We start from the raw sequence: 22,503 nt of genomic DNA on the forward strand, positions 1-22,503 counted from the left end.
GCTAGAGCAGAGGGCTATGATGCTTGCAATCTAGCTTAATTGAAAACAGAACAGCGCAGGGAGGAGAGGAGGAATTAGCAGAGGGAAATAAACAGAGGAAGCACTGTAATGCTGCACGCCCTTGCTAATAAACCTCGAGAGCGGGGACAGACAGCCACAACCATGGCCATACGGTCAGGACGGGAACCTTGGCTAACGAACACCGGCCATCCGAGCAGGGCTCCAACAAACAGCTAAGCCGCTCGATAGAGAGACTCCTCTCGTTTCTGACAGGGCTAACAAAAAAAAGAAAAAAAAGTAAAACAGGAGGGGGAAGCCCTTTGGAAAACAAAAATAGACCCTTCTGGCATGTGCACATCGAAGCAGAGAATGTGAGCAAGAAATTGTGCAGGAAAGAGAGAGAGCAGAGAGATGGGGGCAGGGAAACTGGAAGTGGGGATGGAAATAAGCCATGAACAGAGGTGGGCATGCAAGCCCAGAAAATGCAGCCCATTGATCAAGCACACAGTGAAAAGGTCTCCTCCCCCCCGCCCCAAACATGCTTGACCAGGCCTTCATTACAGTATCCAATACAGTTGTTACCACCTCAGTGCAGTTCTGTGTTTCCTTAATAGCACGTCAGTTCCCTTCCTCTTCGTTCCTCCAGGCCAGTCACTAACAGATGCAGAAGCCTGGCCACCACTGCGAATCAAACTAGCCTTTGAGGCCCCCAGTGAAAAACTGCATTGAGGAAGACCGTGCTGCTTCCCTCAGACTGCTGGCAGTCACTGGAAACAGCTGACAGAAGAAGAGCTAGAAGATCCAAATGATGCTTTTAGCTAAGTATTTTTCACCTTTTGTTTCCATTTTTTTGTTTTAAAACTCATGAGTGCACACACACACCCTTTTGGGATTGCAAAACGAGCAGGCAATTCCCAAATATCTTTGTCCGTCACCGAGGGAACACACAAAAGGAAAGAGCAAAAACCACTGTGAAACTCAGCCAAGCCTTACAAACCTGTTTCCAGGGCTTCCACCGGATCCTCGCGCAAAGCATTAAAAACAGGTGAACAGTGAAACTGCTCAGCGGTTTCTCCTACAGCTGCTGTGCTACCTGCTTCTCTCCTCGATGTGTGCACAGAGACGAAGCTTCTCCGGGGGCAAACACGCACCAGGAACCGCACGGCCATCAAAGCACTCGAGCAGATGCCAGCTCCCGCTAGAAAGGGCTCACGCCTCTTCCCAGAGGAGAGACACAGATTATTTTTTAAGTGGAAGAGCTGCTTGGAGTTCAACAAGCAGCAAACCACACACGGCTTTGCCAGTCTCCAGTGCACAAACCAAGTCCCCTTATTTCCCACCAAGGGAAGCGGGTTACAGACAGGCATTTTTTTCTTCCACCTTTAAGCTGCCGTCACGCAAACCTTCTCCTCATTTCCCATCTCTGCACCCTCTGGGGCGACTCAGGTGCATCCCAGGGGCATTGGTTTGGTGCTATGCAGGAAAGGGCCCGTCCCTGAAGACAGCTAGTGGGGCTGCAGGCAGTTAAAAAACAGACGAGCCTAATAAGTTTAGCACAGTCAAGCGACTACGCCCAAGGAAGGCCCGAGATGTGGTCACGTCTGGATTCCTAGTGATGCAATTCAGGAATTACCGTGTCGAAACTGTGCTCCACAGCCACAAGCCGTCCGCTTGCCCCTACGGCGGGGGACAGGACGCTTCACAGGACAGCGCAGAAAACCCAAACGGGCAGCTAACAAATACCAAAAAGATTTTTCCCTAAACCCTCCAGACCTGAGACTGCACCTCTTGCCTAGCCTCGGTGCATCAAGGCCTTTCGGGTTTTGTTAAGCAAGCTTGAGGCATTTCTCTCCACTGCGCTTCATAACAGAACTGAAACGACGACGTGTTGCCAAGGGCCCGCATTGATTCCCGGTGCTCCTGTAACTCGGACGCACAACCCAGCAATTATGAACCTCCAATCTCATGCTCAAATTATCCCAGTCGTCCCCGCTCTCCTGCCTGCAATATCTGAAACCGATGCCAGTCAAGACTACTTCCCAGTAGAAAGTAATGATGAACATTCAAAACTTTAGCTTAGAAAAAAAAGTTACCAGCAATACAGCTAGCCACCCCCTCAAGCCAACTTCTCAAAAAACTTAAATGTTCAAAACCAGCTTTAATAGAGGGAAAAAAAAATCCATCCATGAAACAGCAAGAGAAAGGTTTTTTTCTGCCTGAAATACTGCAGCATGAAAGTCGCAGCTTCGGCGACTGGTCCCAAAGCGGACTAATGCTCTGCCACGGAAAGAGGCAGAAAAGGGGCCGAGCGGGTTCAGAGTCAGGGCAGCGATAAATTATAAAAACCCATGAGCACAAATGCCTGTGTAGCATGTCAAACAAAGGAGAGCAGTGTCTTGCTGGGGAAGCAGGACATTATTATGTAATGAGAACACGAATGCCAAGAAAGATTCGCTATATTTTAAAAGACTAAGAAAGAGGGAGGTGTTCTTTCCTTTTTTGTTTTTTCCCATAGACTTCAGAGGCTGGGAAAAGCTCAGCGCTCACTCTAAAACAATCGTATCTGGCAGCACAAACACCACCCAGAGCAAGGAGGACATCAGATTAGTCATGTTTGACAGCCAAATTACTTTTTTTTGTAAAGCCTCTTTACCTGAGACACCCACACTGAGGGGCTGCAGCCCTGACCCAGGCCCCACTAAATCAGGAAGGAAACTGCCTGGGCACTTCGGTTCTGGTTTCAGAAAGCGTTTGAACCAGTCTTTAGCTTAAGCCCTGTTAAAAATCACTATGACTTGCAATTGCATTTAAGGGCTGCCCTCAAATTGAGGCTGCTACCCTGGAGCTGAAATGTCAGCATAAACCGGCCCTGGCCCTGTAAGAATTTGCCTCAACATACAACACTAGCAGGAATTAAAGAAAAAAAATGGCAGAGAAAATACAGATTTTGTTTGCCACCAGAAGCATCTCCACAGCCTTACTTCAGAAACCAGACTAGTGACAATCCCCCACACGGGGGAGGGAACAGGGATGCTATCCAAGAAAGGGAACTGGCTGCATCAGTGCTTGTTGTTTAACATCCGTAACCATGAATTTCAGCTCTGTGCTAACATCCTAGACCCTATTAGAAAGTCACCATCTCAAAAGAGATCATCCTGCTCGCTATCAAAGTAGGCAGCTCTTGCTCCGTATAAGAGGCCTTGATTGAAATCTGCACTTTGGAAAAGCTAAGCAGTCCCCTGAGCTGGGTAAGAGGATGCAGGAGACTGGGGAAACTGGGGGATGCAAGCTGTGGGATTGTAAACCAGCTGTTAAGAGACTGCCATTCTGCTGAGGAGAGACTCGGCTGTGATTTACAAGTCTCAAGTGTGTGGGAGGACAAGTTTACACTATCAGCTATAACACACAGGATATAAAAGAGTGTTTTCCTTTCCCAGCCTGCGGAGAAGAGAGCAGAGTCCTCTGAAGAAAGGTTCAAGCTGCACAAGGCTGCACACGAGGAGGAGTGTGCATGGATGGCTTGTATTCCCCACTCGATGAAAGGTGAAATCCTAGTGTTTATTCTCTGAGTACACACAGCACACCAGAGAAGCTAATGCCTTTCTGCACATGCAAAGCTGAAGGTAAAACCTACTTTTAAAGTCACTCAGCAACTTTAGAAACTATTTAGTAATTAGGAGAGCACCATGCCGTTGCAGCCATTTCAACCCGCAAAAACCTGTTGATGCAGAGAACATGGAAAATCTGGTCTCTATGTTAGCAGCACGTGCAGAAACATAACCAACACACACAAATAGCCCAGGCATGGTGAAGGAGACGTGGAAAAGTAACTCAAATGCAGGTTAGCAGACTGGAAAGCGTGGCCTGACCGTACACACTGTACTTTTCATACTCTGCAACTCCCAGGTCATACGGACACACCACCTCCTTCCTCCTGGCAGAGCCCTGAACAGACCAGGCACATCAGCAACTGCCTTTTTTTCCTGGCCACCCATGGCAAAAGGAACTGCTACTACAATCCGAATGGGCAAGAAGCTTGGTACGCTTATTTGTACCAATACCTTGTTTCAAACTTCCCCCTGACTTGGAAAATCATAGTTTACTTGGTTTTAAGTTAACATTTACCTGCTAATGAATCACTGCAATTAAAAAGCTCCTTCTGTTGCAAAACTCCTTTCATGCTACAGCAATTTTTTTCCCTTTTCACTGACTCATCCTACCATCTCAGCAGGCTTACGAGGCCAACCCTCGCAGGGCTCCCAGAGGGAATTTCCAAGCTGCTGCAAAGAAGGGGAGAAAAGGACAATGATGTGACACTGAAATTCCTCCAGCCCATTTCACAGAAAACCCCAGAACAACACCCAAAGCCTCAAAACTATTTTGTGCTAATTAACAAGAATACCAAAGCCCCTTCTGGCTTTTACGCTACAACTGTAAACCAGCCGTTCCCCTCAGCTTCTACACGCAGACTTAAAATAGAGATTAAGGGGTAAGCAGAGAAAAAACACCGGCCTGCCGCAGGTTTGCGGAGAGGGAGGCCGGAGGAAGCTGCAGCCTTCCCAGTCAGCAGTGCCAGACGTGGCACAAGTCTCTCCTATGTCCTCCCCGCATTTAAGATCCCAGCTGCATCTGGCTGTATTGACAGTGATCAGCAGACCTCACCTAAACAGGCAGTGGTTTGTGGGAAAGGAGTCACCGTAAAAATAGCTTCTTTTTTGGAAAGTAAGACTCAGCTCTTTGGCTTCTAGAACCAGGACTTCCCAGCATAGCTGAAAGCCACCAGAAATCCTCATGGTCACAGCAGTTACCGCAACTGGACAGTCAAAGGTGGGTTTGAGGGTCCGACGGAGACAGAGGTGAGCGAGTAGTGCTGGGCACAGCAGGTAGGAACCGGGCTGCAGAAACAAGCCGAACGAAGAAACACTGAAGCACGAGGAGTTTCTCTGAATGGCTCAGCAGTAAGACTAGCAGGAGAACAGTTATTTCAACCACGTTCAGATTTCAAATATTCTCATTTCAGATTTTCCTCTTGGAGCAGCCAACTTGCCCTGAGGAGTTTTGACATCTCTCCCAGTGATAGCAGCATGACTTTCGTGTGAGGGCAGAACACCACCTTTCCTCTTGGTCCCACAAAGGCAAAGTATTTCTTTGCAAGCTGGGGATAGACTCCGACACACAGATAAAAGCTTCCGCTCTTCCCTGCTTCAGCTTTTTCACCACTGGAGCCACTGACACTGCTATCGCAGGTCTAGTTGCTGTTCTCAGTTCAGCTACTATTGCTCTGACCAGAAGGGCAACCACAGACCAGCAAAGGTTCACCAAAACGAATACACTTCTGCAAAAGCCTTGATTACCACTAGAAGGAACCCCTAGAAGGAAAATGGGACAGTAATCTTTTTTTATATATATATACATAAAAAAGATACAAGAGAACAAAACATCCAAGTGACATGCAAACATAGATCACTGGAGGTATGCATTTGATTTGTGCTCTTCAAAGCAACTATCATAGCTCCCATGTGTTTGGACTTCAGTAAAGCACCTGAAAGCATGTCACATGGAGGATGTCGCATTATCAGTTTGACCGAAGAATACAAAGACAAGGTGGGTAAACCAGTCAATTTTCAGCTTGAGGAGCAGAGCGCATATGGCACAGCAACCTGTTCTTCCAGAGCAGGTAGGCAACCCATCCCTCTTGGCCCATTGCCTTCACCTTGTGCAGCACGGGCTGAAAAAGGCCACTTGCAGCAGCAGCATGCATGTACAGCTCCCCTACTACAGCTGCACACTGCTTTCATATTCTGTGGTTCATCAGCTGTAATTCAACCATCATCCATTTCTACATGTCAAGAGCTGGGGTTGAGTAGACACCCATTTCCTTCCTCTCTTCAGCAATCAATGCTGCTCGCCCATGGATTAATTACTGCCGATTACTATTAACCGATCATGACTGATCTTACGAACATGAGAACTAAGATGCATTACAAACGCAAGAGAAAAGTACTGAACCCAGGCACGTGAAGGCCCTGTCCCTGGGATGTTTACCACAGCTTGTTCCAGCAGGTTGGTTACCTTTTTGTGCATCTTTCACAGAACCTAGTAGACAAACATACTTTGGAAATAGGCAAGTCATTATTTTCTCATTAGAAGCACTTTAATGCAGACAGATGCGAAGCAGCCTGAAAAGACAGCACAACAGAGCCCTGAGCTTCATAAAACCCATTTACTGGCCACCTGGATGGTACAAACTTAGAGCAAAAGACAATTACAGTGCTAAACAAGAGATTCAAGCCTTTCAGAGTAAAGCACAATAGAGTTGAGATTCATGATTTTGCATATCTGGTATAAGTTATTTTAAGAAGTGACAATATCTGAGATGCAGGTAACTCATTTAAAATGAGCAGCACCCATCTGAAAGAAGCCATTCAGGACATACAGAAAGACACAGAAGTAGAAAAGAACTGGAAATGAGAAGACTCACATGTTGTGTGCAGTGCCTAGGTCTAGGAATATCAAATATTTACAAATAACTTTTTCCCCCCTGTTCTGAGTAGTTTCTCCATGAGAAATATTATAAATAGGTCTCTAAATGAGTCACAAAGGAAGAAAGGGCGTCTCACTTTCATCATGTTCAAATGACATTTCTGTCTACTGTCTCTCAAACATAACCATCAAAATTAGTTTTTCAATTGAAAAACAGGGTGCTCCATTTTAGATGATTTTCAGTAAGAGGGGTCTGCTTTATAAGGAAAAGCAATTTTTCTGATCAAGATGACTAAAACACTGATAGAATCTGCCACGATTTGGCACGATGACACACACACACACGGTCTGGCTTGCGCAGAGAGACAAGCGCAGCTTTTAATGGTACCCACATATGGCACTTTGTCCAATGGAGAAGAGAACAGGACCTACCAATGCAAGCTCCCAGCTAGCATTTCCAAACTGAGCATGTTGGTTTTCTACCAAAATACACTGGCTTTTCACTGGAAAGTCCACATTTTATGCAGGATAAATCCCATTTTTTGTTTTTAACCCCAAACATAAGGGCAGTAGCCCCTCAGTGCTTTCAGAAGCATCAATTCAGGCATGGATATTGGGTAAGGATACAGGATTACTTTCCGAAAGTCTCCTCCTGACTTGGTAGTTTTATGCATCAAAAGGCTTGAGAGACAGGTGAATTTGACTATATTATTTCCTGTAGAACAGCAATTAACTATTTCTGACAATACCACCATCAAGGCTATGTGAGGACATCTGGTTTAATTTTACTCTCCAGTTCTACTTTGGGAGAGTCAGATAAATGAATGTTCTATAATTAAATTTCAGAAGTCTTTTCCCCACCCCACCACCTTCACTTTTCAGTATTACCGCACTGTCTTTCTGCTCTGAAGATGCAAACACATCTGCATTTCTTTCTTACTAGTGAGACAGGTTACCTTTCAAGTCAACTGAAGTTCCATGTGTTCTGTAATTGACAGTCCTAGTTAAGTTTTTCCTCATTTATGTCCCCGGTTTTCGTTTGCGTTGCAGGAAGATAAACCTGAAAGGATCTCTAATGAGATTTTAATTTTTCTGTTGTCAGAAATAGTTTTTTGTTTTAAAACAAAAAATAGACATTTTTCAAAAACCACCCTCATTTCATCTAGTAAAAACTCTTCTCCAACAAACAAAAAACCCAAAGAGATTCTACTAAAGTGAACCATGACACATGGGTCCCTTCATGGGCAGGGCAATCTGAAGGCAAAAAAAACAAAAACCCCCCCCTAAGATAATGAATAAAGGTAGGGGTTGGGAAGGGAGGTGCAGTGAGAGTATTCTGTTGAATGGCTGCATTCCTTTTTATTCAATATACTACTTTTTCTTATGGTCTTTTTACAGCCTACTCCATGTAGGTGGAGTAAAGAGAATAACCGAGTAGTCTATTTATACCATGCAATTTCGTAAGACCAGCAGACACACTTTCCGGTACTATTTCTCCTTTAGTAACATAACTTCTTGTAAAAACTCTTATTACAAGCTTCTGCAGAAGAATGAGGAAACTGTGTTCTAGGCCTCCCTTCTGTATCAATCACGAAAATCAAATTATTTCCACATCTAAATATTAGTATGAAAGTAACAAATTTTAATGGTTCTGCCTGATACCAGGGAAAATACATACGCAGGCTGTGCAAAGACTCCTCCTCAGCTCTGATCGACACCAATTCTGCCAGGCAAGTGAGGAAATGTTGGGCACACACAGACAGGTGGTGGTAATAGGGTTTATGTTTCTGCACCAGCAGTGTTTACTCAAAAATTTTTGAAGAAGCTGGACAAGTTTGAGGAGGAAAAATCCACAGGGGACCGTTACATACAAAGGTACCAGCATCTCATCCCTAATGCAAACTGTTGGCACCCAGGAAAACACTGCTTTGCACTTGCCCCAATTTCACACTCTTACCTTGGCCAACAGCTGAAGCATCTCTCTGCGACAGGTACTGGGATATCTTTGGTGTGATCCAGCGTAACCATTTGGACCAAATGGTTAAATCCAAATTTTTAAAAAAATCCAAAGAATTTTTTTAAGCTACTGTGGCCACCAGTCAGCTCTGGACATAGCTTTAGAGAAGCAGGACTGCATCCCTCACTTTAACCTAGACATCTCCCTTAGTCCCATGCTTCCAGAAGGATGCTGTTTTAACTTCTGTGCAGGGCACTCTGCACCGAGCACTATATGGTTGCAAAACGGGGCTTCCATAGGCTGCGTTTTGTGGGTCAAGTCTGAGCAAAAGAATGATCTCCCCTCCTAACGCTTCTAGTTCTTTAAGAGGTGTAATTGCAGCCATCCTAGCACAGACCCAACCTTTAGGATTTTGATGGGATCGTGCTTTTCCAGCACAGAAAGACATCTCACAGTCAGGCCTCCAATGCTCTTTTCCTGACAAACTAGTCTCAGATCTCCACACGATATTTGCCACCCCAAAGAGATGAGCTGAGGGAATCAACCTGACTCTAATCCACCAACACAATTTTTCACATCGCCCATATTCTCACTGCTGGACTGAAAATTCCAAGTTGTGGCACACGCCTGGGGATGAGGAGCTAAACAGACCTAATCCGCTGCATGAAACATATGCAAGTGTGAAACGCTTATTCAAGTTGCTGTTAAACAGCACAGAGTCCATGTCATGTTCACATAGTAGTCCAAAATGTCAGTACTGTCCTGCTTTTGCAAAGGAAGTCAAGATCTTTTTTTTTTTTCCCTAAGTCTCTTAAAATGTTTTAAGAGTGTGGAAGCAGTGAAAGGGGAATTAAGACCAAGCAGCGTCAAAACTCCTCTAAAAGGGAAGAGGATTAGGAACATAAAAAGAAAATAACAGATTACAAAAGAATAAGAAAAAAATCTAGACTTAAGCTGCAAGATATTAAGTTCAACTTCTGCTTCTCACAGCGGCCTGCAAGCCCAGCTGCCCGAAAGTAAGGTCAGACCTGGCGCTGGCCCCAGCCGCCTAGGGAAGGGTCCCCGCGCTCCCGGGCAGCAGGGATGTCCCTCGTAGGTCCATCCGCCACGCGCCCCACCTCGGATTTCCTCCGCACCTCTCCAGCTCTGCCCACACCCCCTTCAGGGGACACCTTCCCCAGCCGGCGAGGGAGCAGGAGCCCTGCGTCCACAGCGCCCCTCTCCACCGCCTTCGCCCAAGCAGGCTCCTTCGCCGAGGAAAAGCGGACAGGACTGCTACCAAATCTCCAGCACCATCTACTATGCCACCAGCAAGCTCCACAACAGCAATTCAGAAACCACCTTTCTTGCAAATTTGAGCTTCAAGAAGAGACTTTGGGCAACCCTCTCCCTCCGGTCCATTTGTCTCAGTACGACAGCAACTCACACCACCTTGGCTCATACTAGCATTTTTACCTCCATCACCGCTGATGTCTGATAAACACTACCCGGATGTTTATCTCCTGGCCATCACCGCAGGAGAAGACAATCAGAACAGTTACAGCCTACCGCAGTCTTTGTGTAAAGGCTCCCAATTGACTTTAGCAAGAACTAGAGCTAGCTGAAAACTTAAATGTTTAAGAAAAAGACTTTAAGAGTCAAGCATCTAATCCCCCCCCCCCCCCCCACCTCTTTGAAAGAAGACATACATTTCATTTTGCCTTCAGGAGAAAATACTTGTTCTGTCCGGGGGCCTCTGTGACAAACACCTCATGTTCCCCTTTTCCTTTTTGGATGATCCTTTCAGGAAGGCAGCTGGTAAAGGCAGTCTCCGTTCTTGCAAAGGACGGATATGACAGAGCACGTATTTGATAGGCCTCTACGAGGATGGCTTAATTACCACCAGATGTTCCTTTTATGGGAGAAATCACTGCTACAAAACCTCCATCGGATGAGAGTTTGCTGGTATTTCCTAGCAAGCCATGCTTACCTCTGTCCTGTGAGTGTATCTCCAGAAGGCAGCTGGTATCAATCCACAGAACGCAAGAGCAAAACAGAAAAATCCCTGAGGATAAAGAGAAAATATTATGAGTTACAGTATGGAGAAAAAATATTTATTTGAAAACACCATAGGAACATATTTGATATGCTAGTTTTAGCAAGTTCATTTAAAGTTAGAACAAAACATCACCTTCTCTTAATATCCCTCATAATGCTGGTTACTTAAGAGAAATTAGATGTATAATAACTCTGCAATTCTTCTGCAGGAACCCTCTAATTACACTGTGGCCTTTTGTAGGGGTTGACCAGAAAAGGTTTCTCCTTCCTGCGGAGCGGTTAACCTATTCTGGCCAAGTTCCTCTTGGAAAAAAAGCAAAAAGAAAAAGCCAACATTTACAGCATGCTACTATTCAGGAGCAGGACCACATGCAGAGATAACACCACCTCGCTCAAGACATTGTGTCCCCTGTGTTTAAAACTCAGCTATCAGCTTTAAAGAGGGGAAAAAACCCAGCCAACCAACAACCCCCATCACACAAGTGAATTTAGTCTATACACAAGTTAATGATTAGGACAGGGAGCAATCTGCTCTGGAAAATGAGCTAGACTTTACTCCAGCCCGCACCTTGGAGCCATTAACAGGCTAGCTGCAGAGCCAAGTTACCTTTCTTAAATCAGCACTGTCCCATTTAGACAAAAGGAAGACAGAAATATAACCAAGGCCAGTAACTGACCCTGAACTGTGTAAACAATAATGACAATGACATAGAAGGCAGCTTGACTTTTGTATTCTTTGCTAAGCTTGCAAAGCTGGAAGTTAGAAGTGTTGTATCTTTATTTGAACAAGTTTGATCCAAAAAAAACCTGATGTAAACATCGGTTGCCTATTGTGACAGCTGGACCAAAAGAATTTACATTAAAAGAGAGAAAAAGACACAGAGAGGAAAAAGTGGATATAAAACATCTGAAGGCCAAATGGGCTCATCAAATATGAATCTTGATGTCAAATCCAGAGTTTGGTCTTTGAATGGCAACAAATGCTGAACAAGCACCATTTGAAGACTACTGCCCTTGCAAGTTTTTCCATCTAACCATCCCCCCTTCTGAAAAGATATATCTGGGCAAAATTGTCCATTCAACTGAAGCTTATTTTGTTCTTTAATTTTTATATGAGTATTTCAATATCATGACTTCCCTGAAGTATTAAAAAAAAAAAATTAAGCCATTTGTGAAAATGTTTACCAAATACGAGCTTAAGGAAAGTAATAAGAGTATTACTGTTATCCATTCTGTTTTACCAATAAAACCTTTCTTTAAAACTTGACTTCAAAAAGGAAAACAACAACACCAACACAACTCCATATGCAGTAAAAAGGAAAATGTGTCATTTCAAATCCTGGAAACAAGTGCAGACATGCCAGCAAAATAACTTTGGTGGTTCTTGCCCATTTTCTGCCTGATCGGTATTTCTACTCAAGCCAGGATGACGCACCATCAGAGAAATTTTGTTCCAGGAATGAAATTGTTGTTTGGCATTTCACAACTCACAGTTGTCTTGTTTACAGGCTCTGTAGCATATGCCAGGGGAAGACCTGGTATGGTTCTTATGAACAAACTTGAATTATACATGTCTGCTCTCTTTTTTTTTTTTTGGTTAAGATAATCAGAGTTTTTGATTGATGACAAATGCTGCTTTGAAATTTGAAGTTAATGAAAATTTGATTTTAACATTTCAAAAATAATTTAGTCTTCAGAGAGATGAGAGAGGCAAGAGGTTACCAAAAGCATGGAAAAAAGTCAACTAGAACTCAGGATGAAAATGAAAACTTTTCCACATGATGTGATATAAGTTCCCTAACTAGCTCATCTCTATTTTCTTAACTAAACTTAAAGCAGACACTTCATCCTTCTACATTTGCAGTAAACATATGTAACTGCTAATAATACATCATTATGGACAGCTCTGCACGCTTTTAGTGGTCCTCCCCCCCGGCCCCCGGAGGGACAGGGCACCCATGGGAATACTGGCCACAGTGACAAGGCTTTAGGCTCTTTCTGGCACCTGCCCAGACTTCTGGGCTGCGAGGTCGCTTGCTGTCCTGCACAGAGCCAAAGTACAATAGCAGAAGACCCTGAAGGAGACAAGATGACAGAACTCCGATTGCATGCCCACATAAGAGAGGGGCACATAAGCAGCAGCAACGGGCCCAGTGAGAGGAAAGGGCATGCAAGGCAGGATGCCGCGGCTGCAAGATGGAGTGAAGGACAGCACCGCGTTTGCTCCTCCACTTGACAGAGGGAGGGTTCGCCTTTGCCTGCCTCCCCACACCAGCTCTAGCACTCACGACATCTCTCTGGGGCCAGAATACCCTGTAGATTAAAGACCTGCTTCGTGCATTCCCTTCCTCCGCTCCACCCCCACATCTCAGCCCTTCACTTTCAGGATCTGCTCTCCCTTTATTTCAGTCCAGCATCTGTGGGAATACAGAAATGCAGACCCTTGGGAAGCTCGCCCTCCAGCCAGCCAGCGATAAGCAATTACGTGGCTCCTAGAAGGACTTATAAATGAATTATAGGCTGCTTTTTCCTTTCCCAGCCAGAAGGCTTTTGGTAGCACAACTTCTTAATTATATTAGAAGACATTTGGAGAAAATAAATAAGTAAATGCAATACTTAAGCTTGCACGTGAAATGCAAAGGGTAGAGGTTGGTCTATCCCGCACCTCCAACCCTTCCTTCTGGGGCTGTAGAGGGGCTCTTCCCAGCCTGCCACAGGACACTGCCTGCTCTTTGCAAGGCGCAGCGCAACCAGCCCCAGGCACTGCTGTCACTGGCCAGACATCAATTACTCTTTCATGAATTACCTTGTTTTCAGCCTTGCTGCAAGGAACAAATTGTCTCCCAGAGACTTGGCAGGGCGCACAGAAACCGCTTCTTGCCCGCTGACGGGCGTACCTCTCAGTTCACCTTCCCCGTGCCCACCCTCCGGGGCAGCGACGAGCAGCGGTCTCCGTCCGGGTGAGGAATCCGCCCACAACTCCGGCTGGACACAGCCGCGATCCAGCTCCACGCTGGCCCTACCTGCGCCTGCTCCCCAGGGAGGGAGACCGGCAGATTGATTTCTTGCTGAGGAGCGGTGCGTGACGAAGGAGAGCGCAGGAGGCAGATTCATAGCAAGAGCAAGATGCTGAAGCGCACTGCTGTGCTATCAAGGACCCCTGACACACTTGCCTGCAATTATGCATTTGGGAACAGTAAATCAAAGAGCTTTTGCTGAGTGCTGGCCCCACTGCCACACCACTCAGCTTCAGTGAAGTGCTGGCTTAGATCAGGCAAGAGCTGATGCTTTTTCATCCCAGTAACTGTTTGGAACCAGCACTCAGAACAGCTGATCCATCCTGAACACATTTTGCTCTGGACTAGTGATTTTCAGCTTGGAAAATTCAGGTGCAAGAATTTCAGATGGGATATTTTGAGTGGCAGGTTGCTTTCTCCTCTGCTGCTTCCCCCCCATCTGCCTGGCCCCAGGAGAGTTTAAGGTACCGCGTGCTAGTATTTGGACAGACTCTTTTCCTTTGTACAAGCAGTACCAGCAAAACTGCAGCTTTCCTTCCTTCTCCTCCCCTTGAATAGCGACATGGCCTTCAGAGGCCGTGAGAGCTACAGGATGTTTATGTTCAGGACCGACTGAATGATACACCATGCATCACTGAAAAGCAGGGATTTAAGGGTTTGCCAGAACTATCAGTGGAGGGCAGTCAATAAAACTGCCACTGCTCTCTCCACTGAGGAAGAGCCTTGGAGGAAACAGTCCAGGATTTTAGAACATAGTTTTTAATCCTCAAGATTGCAGTTATTCTCTAGAAACCAGCTTGCTTGAAAGCCTCAGTGGATGCACAGTGCAGCTTCTGCCTGATGTGGCAACACTGCTAATTGCAGCCACAACAAGACAAGCTCCTGCGATGCGCGTGCTTTCACCAGTTTGAAATATTTCCTTTTCTGACCTCTGTGCACCATTAGGGCAGCACCAGTGAAGCCCAGAAAGTCGGAGGCCCCTCTTCCACATACACTGTACACACAGATAGCCAGGCAGGGCGGGCATTTGTAATTTAAATAGACAAAGCATTAGCAGGGAAACCAAAGCACAGGAGGGAGATGGGATCTATCCAACAGGTCGATGACGAGGGTGACGCTCCTCCAAGCCAGCCTGCTTCCCAGCTAGCACTTCCCTGAAGCAGAGGATTTACAGAGCAGCCTCGTGCTGGATCAGCCACATCAAGGCAGATGTGCCCAGAGCACAGCTTGGTTTCCCACAGTCCCAGATGTGAGACACCAATACTGCAGCTTCTTCCCTCTTTGAAGAAAGAGTGAATTAAATGGTCTTAGAATAAGACTGTTACAGAGGAGGAAAGTCCTCTAAAATCAATAGCTAGGGAAGGTGAAAAATCCTCTCTATTAAGGAGCAGAAAAAAGCCACGAGGGAACGATCACTTCTCCCGTGACTGACAGCCCAGAGGCCAGAAGGGCAGGATGCGATGCCGACAAGCCTCTGAGCTCTGCGAGTTTGAACCCCACTCCTGCCTGCTACCACATCTAATGCCAGACCTAAGGAATTGGCTCTCTTTGCCTTCATTTCCTACCAGCTACCGGCTCATCAGAGATCAAACTACAGGCCTTGTGAAAGGGTAGGAGCTGAAAAACTGTGGACTGACCCTTGCTGTAAAGTATTAAGTTATAACAGCATAAGCAATTCATAGGAATAAGAAAACTTCCCTCTATGAATATATGATTTAGGACATTAGCATGCTGCTAAATTGCCTGGACATGGAGGAATGCTGCACAAGATGGTGCCAGAGTTTTCCAGGGAAGACGACTTGCACCTGCTTCTAAAGCATCTGTTACTAGCCCCCATTACCAAGATATCTCACAGAATAAGGAGAGGTCTTGGAGAATAAAGTTGCTAGTGATCAGCACTTGAGTATTTTCCCAGGCTGCCAGCTCGTTTCTGAAGAGCTGGGGCCATGCCATTGCCATGGTACCAGTGACTATAGTGGCACCAGGGACTATGGAGAAGACAGGCTGAATAAGGGGTGACCACCATCGATCCAGGTCCCTGCAGGCGTGCTTACTGCCAAGTCACGCAGGGTAAGACGTGCCTTTGCTACGGACTCACACACAGCCCCTCTCCGCCGAGGGCTGCAGACCAAGGCCGTCGCACTTGCATAGCACAAGTCAAACAAATTGCATCTGAACGGGGAAAGGACCAAAGGCCAGGCGGTGCTGGGCACAAGGAAGGAGGGAGCGGTGGTGCTGGGCGCTGCCGGAGACAGCGGCCCTCAGCTCTGCCACCCTGCGTGGGGACTTGGCCCCCTCCAGCGGCGAGCTGCGGAGGAGAGGATGAGCACATGGTGCCCAGCTTGTGCTGAGAAAGGTCTGTGGGATTTCCTCCCTTTGATCGTTTCTGGTTATTACAGCCACATCATAACCACACTACAGCTAACTTGTACTGTGGCCAGTTTGGGGTATCTCACCACCAATACTTACCAGTACCAGGAAAGCCACTTCAAAAGGAGTAATTGTCCCCAAATCACACACTAACTATCCCCTTTTCCTTTACACCCTGCCCATGATATTCACTGCCAATTCTTGCCTCTCGCACTGCAGGACTGTCACAGACCCCCCCAGGATGCCTTATTGCCAGAGGCGTGGGAAAAGCACCTCAACACCCTGTCTCTTTCCTCTTCCCGCAAAGAAGCGATACTGTGTCTTAAAGCTGGAATCATAAGAGATCCAAAATGAAAACAGCCACCTCTCCTGAAAAACTTAAAGTACAAGTGACAAACCAAGCAGGATGCGCTAGGAAGCGCAGAGAAAGCTAAACAGCTAGTTGGGGGTTTCTGCCACCCTGGTGGCAAGGAGCTGGCTGTGCCAAGCTGACCGGGTCCGAGGAGTCCGCAGGGGCCCCGGAGCCAGGGACATGCCGGTCCTCACCCTCGCGGAAAGGGGAAGGGAGAGCTGGATCAGGGCAAGCACAGGCTCCTCGTAAGAGGGGCAGCAAGTGCTGTCTGCAGAGTTTGCTGGATAGTTTGTAAACACACACAAAACACCCACTATCTGCTCAGGAAATGGTTAAAATTTTAACAGCCTGCTTTACCCAGTGGCACGTCCCAAACAATGCAGCATGCAGGGTAAGAAAACTGAATAACCACCACAAAAAAGTTCAACTGTGTTTTCAGGCAGCCCTGAACTAATCTCCATTAGATGCACACATACATCTATTGTTGCGGACATACTAATTGCAGGCACACAGAGGCCACTCAAGTACATTTTAGAGCAAGATGGGAGAACTACTGATATTGCTAGCAGAACACTAGGTATTGTGTCACTGAATTCCCTAGACTTTATGAATATCTCAGACAGAGGAAGACTGCATACTGAAAAGGTGAAACTACTAACTCCAGCTGCTGCTTTGCACCAAGTTTTAAGGTGTCAGCTTCCCATTTCTTTAATCAGTTTCCTTTTTCCCATTAAATGTATTAGAAAAATCTCTTTAAAGCTAGTTTGTATATGACAGCAATGCAGTTATTTTATACTAAACCACAGTTGTGTTCTTTCCCCACTATACAACTGGTAGAAATCACAGTGGTATTTTTGGTAGGCTTAGGAAGGCATGGTCTCTCTATAATTGTTTTTTATTGGCATTCAGAAAAACAGTGAAGTAGTAACATACATAAATGCCAAAGAAGAGCTGGGGAAGAAGCCTTCTTCCTACACAAGACAGAAACAATGCTTGGAACAGCAGCTCTCAAAGAGCCAAACGGCAAGCATTTCTCCCCAGAACTAGCTTTGGGTTAAAGAAAGAAATAGAACAGCTTTATGTGAAGCCACCACCTATTAGCTCCTGCCACAGCAAAAGGACATGGGCAAGCATGCAAATAGCACTTTTTCACTCGTTCCTTCGACCCTGATCCTGGAAGTTGCTCTTTACAGACTAAACTCCGCAAATGCAGGGGTTTTGTTTTGTTTTGTTTTGTTTTTCCTTTAAATGAAGAGCTTGTAGTCTGCTTTACTAATACTGGCACAATCTGGGCCTAAACAGGCCTTTTGCTCCATACAATGCAGCTAGCATTCCAGCTCTCAAGGGACCCCTCCACTGTTTCTATTGAGGCCAAACCCGACAACTCAGTCAGAAGGCACGTGCCTGCTGCCATACTTTGTATGCTCATTATCATCACTGTAACAGACATTTACAGAAATATTCCAGCAAGGGGGAAGCGGAGGGGGTTGGCACTGCTGTTGCATGTCTGAAGACCAACACAGGACTTCAAGTTCTGGCTCAAAACTGCACTGCTAAAGTTTCCCCCCCACAAACCACACAAGGAGTGTCAGCTCCGTGAGAAAAAATATACTGGGTATCATCATCACTGCAGTTGCTCTGGCAGATAAGCACCTCCCTCTGACCCCACACTGACATTTCCCTTCCCAAGGTGCTGTGTATGCAGACAAGGCACACAAGGACACATTCATCACCTGGAGCAGCTCTGCAGGGTGAGGCTCAGCTGTGCCAAAAGTTAAAAAAAAAAAGTCTCCCTGCAGCACAGTGTGGAACAGCTTGATGTCCTTCCCCATGGATGCACGCTTCAGGGCACAAAACAAGGACCACACTGAACAGCTGACTGGAAGGCAGCAGAGGTGAAGAGCCTCTTCTGTGCACCTGTGTGACAATATCAGCTCAAAGCTACAAAAAGCCACTGCCACCTATGAGTCCAGGTACGTACCATCGCCGTGAGACACTCCGATTCCCGCACTGTGGCAACGGAGCTCAGCAGGGCAGCCAGGATCAGGGTCATGCTGAGACAGATCCCAATGTAGAAAGCTGGAAGGAAGATAGACACGGGAGCTGCAGTCAGATACCGAGACTTTAGGGCCACCACCAAGGGAAGCACTCTGATGCCTTCACCCAAACAGGGGCCAAAAAAGTGTATTCTGGGGACCTGATACAAGAGGACTGGTTGCAGGAGAACTCCGATATCCTACAGCTTATTCAGTACTCATGTCTATAGGGCCTGTTTCTCCTGCAGGACTGTGAGCCTCCAAGTAACTTCCCCTGGCTCCAGCAGAGCGAGGCACCCTGGAAACATGCCAGTCCCCCCCCCCCCCCAACAGACCACAAGCTGTCAATTACTTCAGCAGCCAGATAAAGATCCTCCCGAATCGGGGAGTGTGGAACGGGAGCGGCTGTTGCACAGCCCCTATCAGGAGTTCATGTGCTGCTAATCTCGTGCAACAGTCGCTCTCTGGTTTCCTGGCTAAAGCGGGGTCATAACCATCCTCCCAGGGGAGGATTCGGGAAACACAGCGGTGCCCAGGGTGTTGTAATGCAGAACATGGGCTAAGCAGTGTGAAAAATTCACTCTTTTAAGCAAGTCTCTTTACATCTATTTTATGTCAAACTAGAGCTGCTAACCAGCATCTAGAGAAGCGTGAGGATGCATAAGCCCAAAGTATTGTTTTGGAGAAGCAGCAGATGCTAGTGCAGCAGCCATAACCAGAGTGTTTTAGTATTTGGGCTGTTCTCATCTCTTTGCTCTTAGCTAGCCTTTTATCCGAGACTTGGTTTCTGTTTTCCCCTTGGCTAACTCATGCAGTCTTTCCCTTACAACCTCTGTACGCTTCAGAGCATGAATTAAGCCAGGAAGTGAACCACGTTTCCTCCAGGAAGAGGCATTTCCATGCATTTCTCCTTGCCCACTCATTTCTTTATGCTCTCTTTCAGCCCCTGTAACCACCTCTCCCCCCATACTCCTGCTCCCTTGTATTTCTCACCGTTTTTCCTTCTGCCTGTCACCCTAACCCGTCTGAGCACTTACAGCTGGAAGACCAGGGCTGCAGTCCTGATATCATCCTTTCATTTTCATTATCTTCTTTCAATCAGGGCAGTGTAGATGTGGCCATAAAAACAAGGCAGGGCCACACCACCCTTCGATGCCAGGGCCGATACAGAAGCCGTTTTCTGTGCAGCTGTGCTAGCCCTAGGGTGTCCTCCAAAAACCATGCTCTGCCTTCTCGTGGGATTTTCCTCCTACATGTCCGTGACGTTTTGCGGATCCTGGGCTCACCCAAAGTCTCACCGGGACGCAACCGCAACATACCTGCGTTGTGGATGACTCTGTACGAGTTGCTCTCGAAAGCGATGTTGCTGATACGGGCAAAATGGAGCCCCCCGTGAGTGACTGTGCTCAGCGTGGCAATCGACAGCCCCAGCAGCTGAAAAAGAAGATTTCTGTGAAGGGAGTTACAGGGCAGCAGCTCCTGCTGAGAGTTCACAGAGCTTTAAGGTGTCTCTGGTACTTTTGAGTCCTACCTAGGGGCAGACAGCGCGATGCAAAGAACATGGCACATAACCTAAAATGCATGTAAAAGGACAAACTCTGGATGCTTAAGCATACTAAAACTCTTTCTGTCCTGCATAAAAGTACATGTGACACTGCAACCTGTGATCTCTTGGTTAGTGGTAACAGGAAAAAAAAAAAATCGCAGCTGCATGCAGAAAAAGCCAGAGGATGCACGCTTTTGCAGCACACCCATGTAACCACCTTCTAACCTGTAGTCCACACCCCTGGCTTTACAAGGGTGACCCAGTGAGTCACTGGGTGACTACCAGCACATTGCCCTCTGCGTTGCCCAAAGTCCAGGGGACAGAGGTGATGTTTCTGATGGCATCCTGGTCTAGGAGAGCTCCTTGCAGCATGACCAGCGACAGAGCCGAGAGACAGCAACAGCGGGCAAGGTAAAAAGGGCTCAAACTCTAATGTAATAGACCCTGAAGATAAAAAAATGCAAGTTCCCTTCTATCTCCTAAGAGAAGTTTTCATCCGTATGTCTTTACAGTATGGAAACCCAAGGCAGCTGTCTCCATGTTCAACATTATAGTCAGGTGTCTATAATTCCCACACCCTTCTAGGTGTAACTGTATGACATTTTCTTCTTGACTCAGCTGATAGCTCCTGCTGGAGACTTGTAGTTTTAAAGACCAAGTGTATCCAAATTGTAACATATCCTGGTTGTAAATCAGATTATTTGTAGCAACTCCTGTTCCTTTACTGCTGTACGTTATTGCCTATCTCTATCCACACCCAGCAAAATGCTAAGTGCAACACTAGTCTGCTCAGATTTCTGAGAAACACTGGTCTAAGTAAATCCACAGAACAGCAGTAACACGATTGTAGCCATCCACAGCCACTGCATCTTAACACATCCTTTAAATATGTTTGGTAGGACTCCTCCTTTGACTTTCTCCAAGAGAGGCTGTTAAAGTATCTACAGGAGAGAGCAACACGCAGCAACTGTAGACAGTCAATGGTTTTTGAAATCTTGAAACTTTGACAGCTAGAAATTTCAAAATAAGGCATTACCCTTCAATTATCCTCTTTCCCAGTCTCCATCCCTCTTTGAACTAAATACAGAACTTTCAAAGGCGGGGAGGGGGAGTAAGTTTTGATCAAGTTAAAGCACAGCAAGAAAGCACAACTCAAACACCCAGGAGAAATATTCACAAGTTTCCATTATTTCCCATCAGCTCTAACAGCGGTATGGTTTTCCCAAATTCCTTGTGAGATGTCAAGAAACTCCCATTAAATTTGCTTCAAAAGCTAATTAAAAAGCGATCCTAGGGATCGCTTTTGTTTTGTGGTGCAGGTACACAAGCCCTCGAAGGGGGCCTTCTTGCACATATATTTCCATCAGAGTCCTATGGTTTCATATCCTCATCGGTCACATTTATAAGTGACAACAGAAGAAAAAAGAAAAGGCATACCAGAAACAAGTGCAATTACAGCAAAATCAGCCTCTTTTTCCCAGTCTTTTAAAACCAAAGAGACAGGAGCAAGTGTCCCTGCTCCTCTTGTTAAAAACAGCCAAAAGTCTAACAGCCACAACCTTTCTTTCCTCCCCCCCTAAAGGCTGTCCCCAGGTTGTGAAACAGTTGCGCTAGACCGACAGCCTTGAGAAACCAGCAGTCTATCGGGGAGAGGCGGCGATGCTGGCGGCCAGCGATAACCGCTCAGGCCGCGGCGATAACGCGGGCAGTTGGCTTTGCTTGCCCTCCACGTTGAGAGCACAACGTGGGAAGAACCCCCGACCCTTCGGGTGCAAGGGGTCCCCGTTGCGTGGAGGTCCCCCCCGTCCCCGGCCGGTTACCATGGCACAGAGGCTGGTGGCCAGCAGCTGGCACTTGGTGGTCTTCCTCCCGCACCGCAGCCCCATGGCCTGCTTCGCTGCCTCGGTGGCCGGCGGCTGGTCCCCACAGCTCTCGATAAAGCCAGGGCTCCAGCCACACTGGGGCTGGCTCGCAGCAGGGCCTCGTGGGAAGCGTAGTCTCCACCTCCGCACGGAGACACCTCCTCCGGCTGGAGCCGCAAATCCCACCGCGGGTGGCCGCGGCTCCCCCAGGTTCTCCACGGTCTACCGACAAATGCGGCCATACAGCCAACTGGGAAATAAGGAAAAGCAGGCAGGAAAACAGCCTTTCACAGAGTCCAGAGCAGACCTCAAGAAAGGGGGAGGCGGCAAATAAATAACAGGAGGCTTTTGAATCAAGACTCCATACCAAAATACCCCATTTTCACTGAGCAGCAGTTTTGCTTAGTGAACACTGAGCAGCAGTTTTGCTTAGTGAACACTGTCAATAGCTTTTTTAATTTGGATAAAAATTCTCTAAGGGAAAAAAGGTTTAGGAAAATCTTATTAAAAATTAATCTGTTTAAAAAATACAGCAAGAAAGCCCAACCTTGATGTTGTCGACTACATTCCACATAAGATTCTACCCCCTCCATTTAAAAAACACCCAATGGCAATAATATTTGGCTGAGACTATTAAAAACTGATATTCCCAGATGAGGGAGAAAAATCACTTACATAGTGCTGAAAACGGTTATAAGAAAACCACCACCTGATGCAAGACGACTCTGTGAATGCACATTTTGACTCTCCCTTCTCTCTGCACTGAAGACCCGAAGAACCCATAGCTACAGGAGACCAGGGTGACTTCTGCTCTTTCCTGGGCATCACATACAAAAACTGCCG

General features: G+C 46.6%; 1 protein-coding gene across 2 annotated transcripts in view; it reads right to left on the reverse strand.

Annotated features, from left to right (window-relative positions):
- TSPAN32 (tetraspanin 32) overlaps window positions 1-22,055 on the reverse strand; it is a 35,856-nt gene extending 13,801 nt beyond the window's left edge. The window contains exons 1-4 of one of the 2 annotated variants that reach the window (XM_064513135.1): window positions 21,619-22,055; window positions 19,572-19,686; window positions 18,198-18,295; window positions 10,410-10,484 (exon numbers count right to left, since the gene is read on the reverse strand). In XM_064513135.1, the coding sequence (XP_064369205.1) occupies window positions 10,410-10,484; window positions 18,198-18,295; window positions 19,572-19,686; window positions 21,619-21,684 (354 nt within the window). In that variant the 5' untranslated portion in view covers window positions 21,685-22,055. The remainder of the gene's footprint in view (window positions 1-10,409; window positions 10,485-18,197; window positions 18,296-19,571; window positions 19,687-21,618) is intronic. The other variant, XM_026092719.2, reaches the window with a different exon arrangement.
- Between the last annotated feature and the right edge of the window lie 448 nt (window positions 22,056-22,503).

Source organism: Dromaius novaehollandiae, chromosome 5, assembly GCF_036370855.1.
Source record: "Dromaius novaehollandiae isolate bDroNov1 chromosome 5, bDroNov1.hap1, whole genome shotgun sequence".
NCBI classification, from domain to species: domain Eukaryota; kingdom Metazoa; phylum Chordata; class Aves; order Casuariiformes; family Dromaiidae; genus Dromaius; species Dromaius novaehollandiae.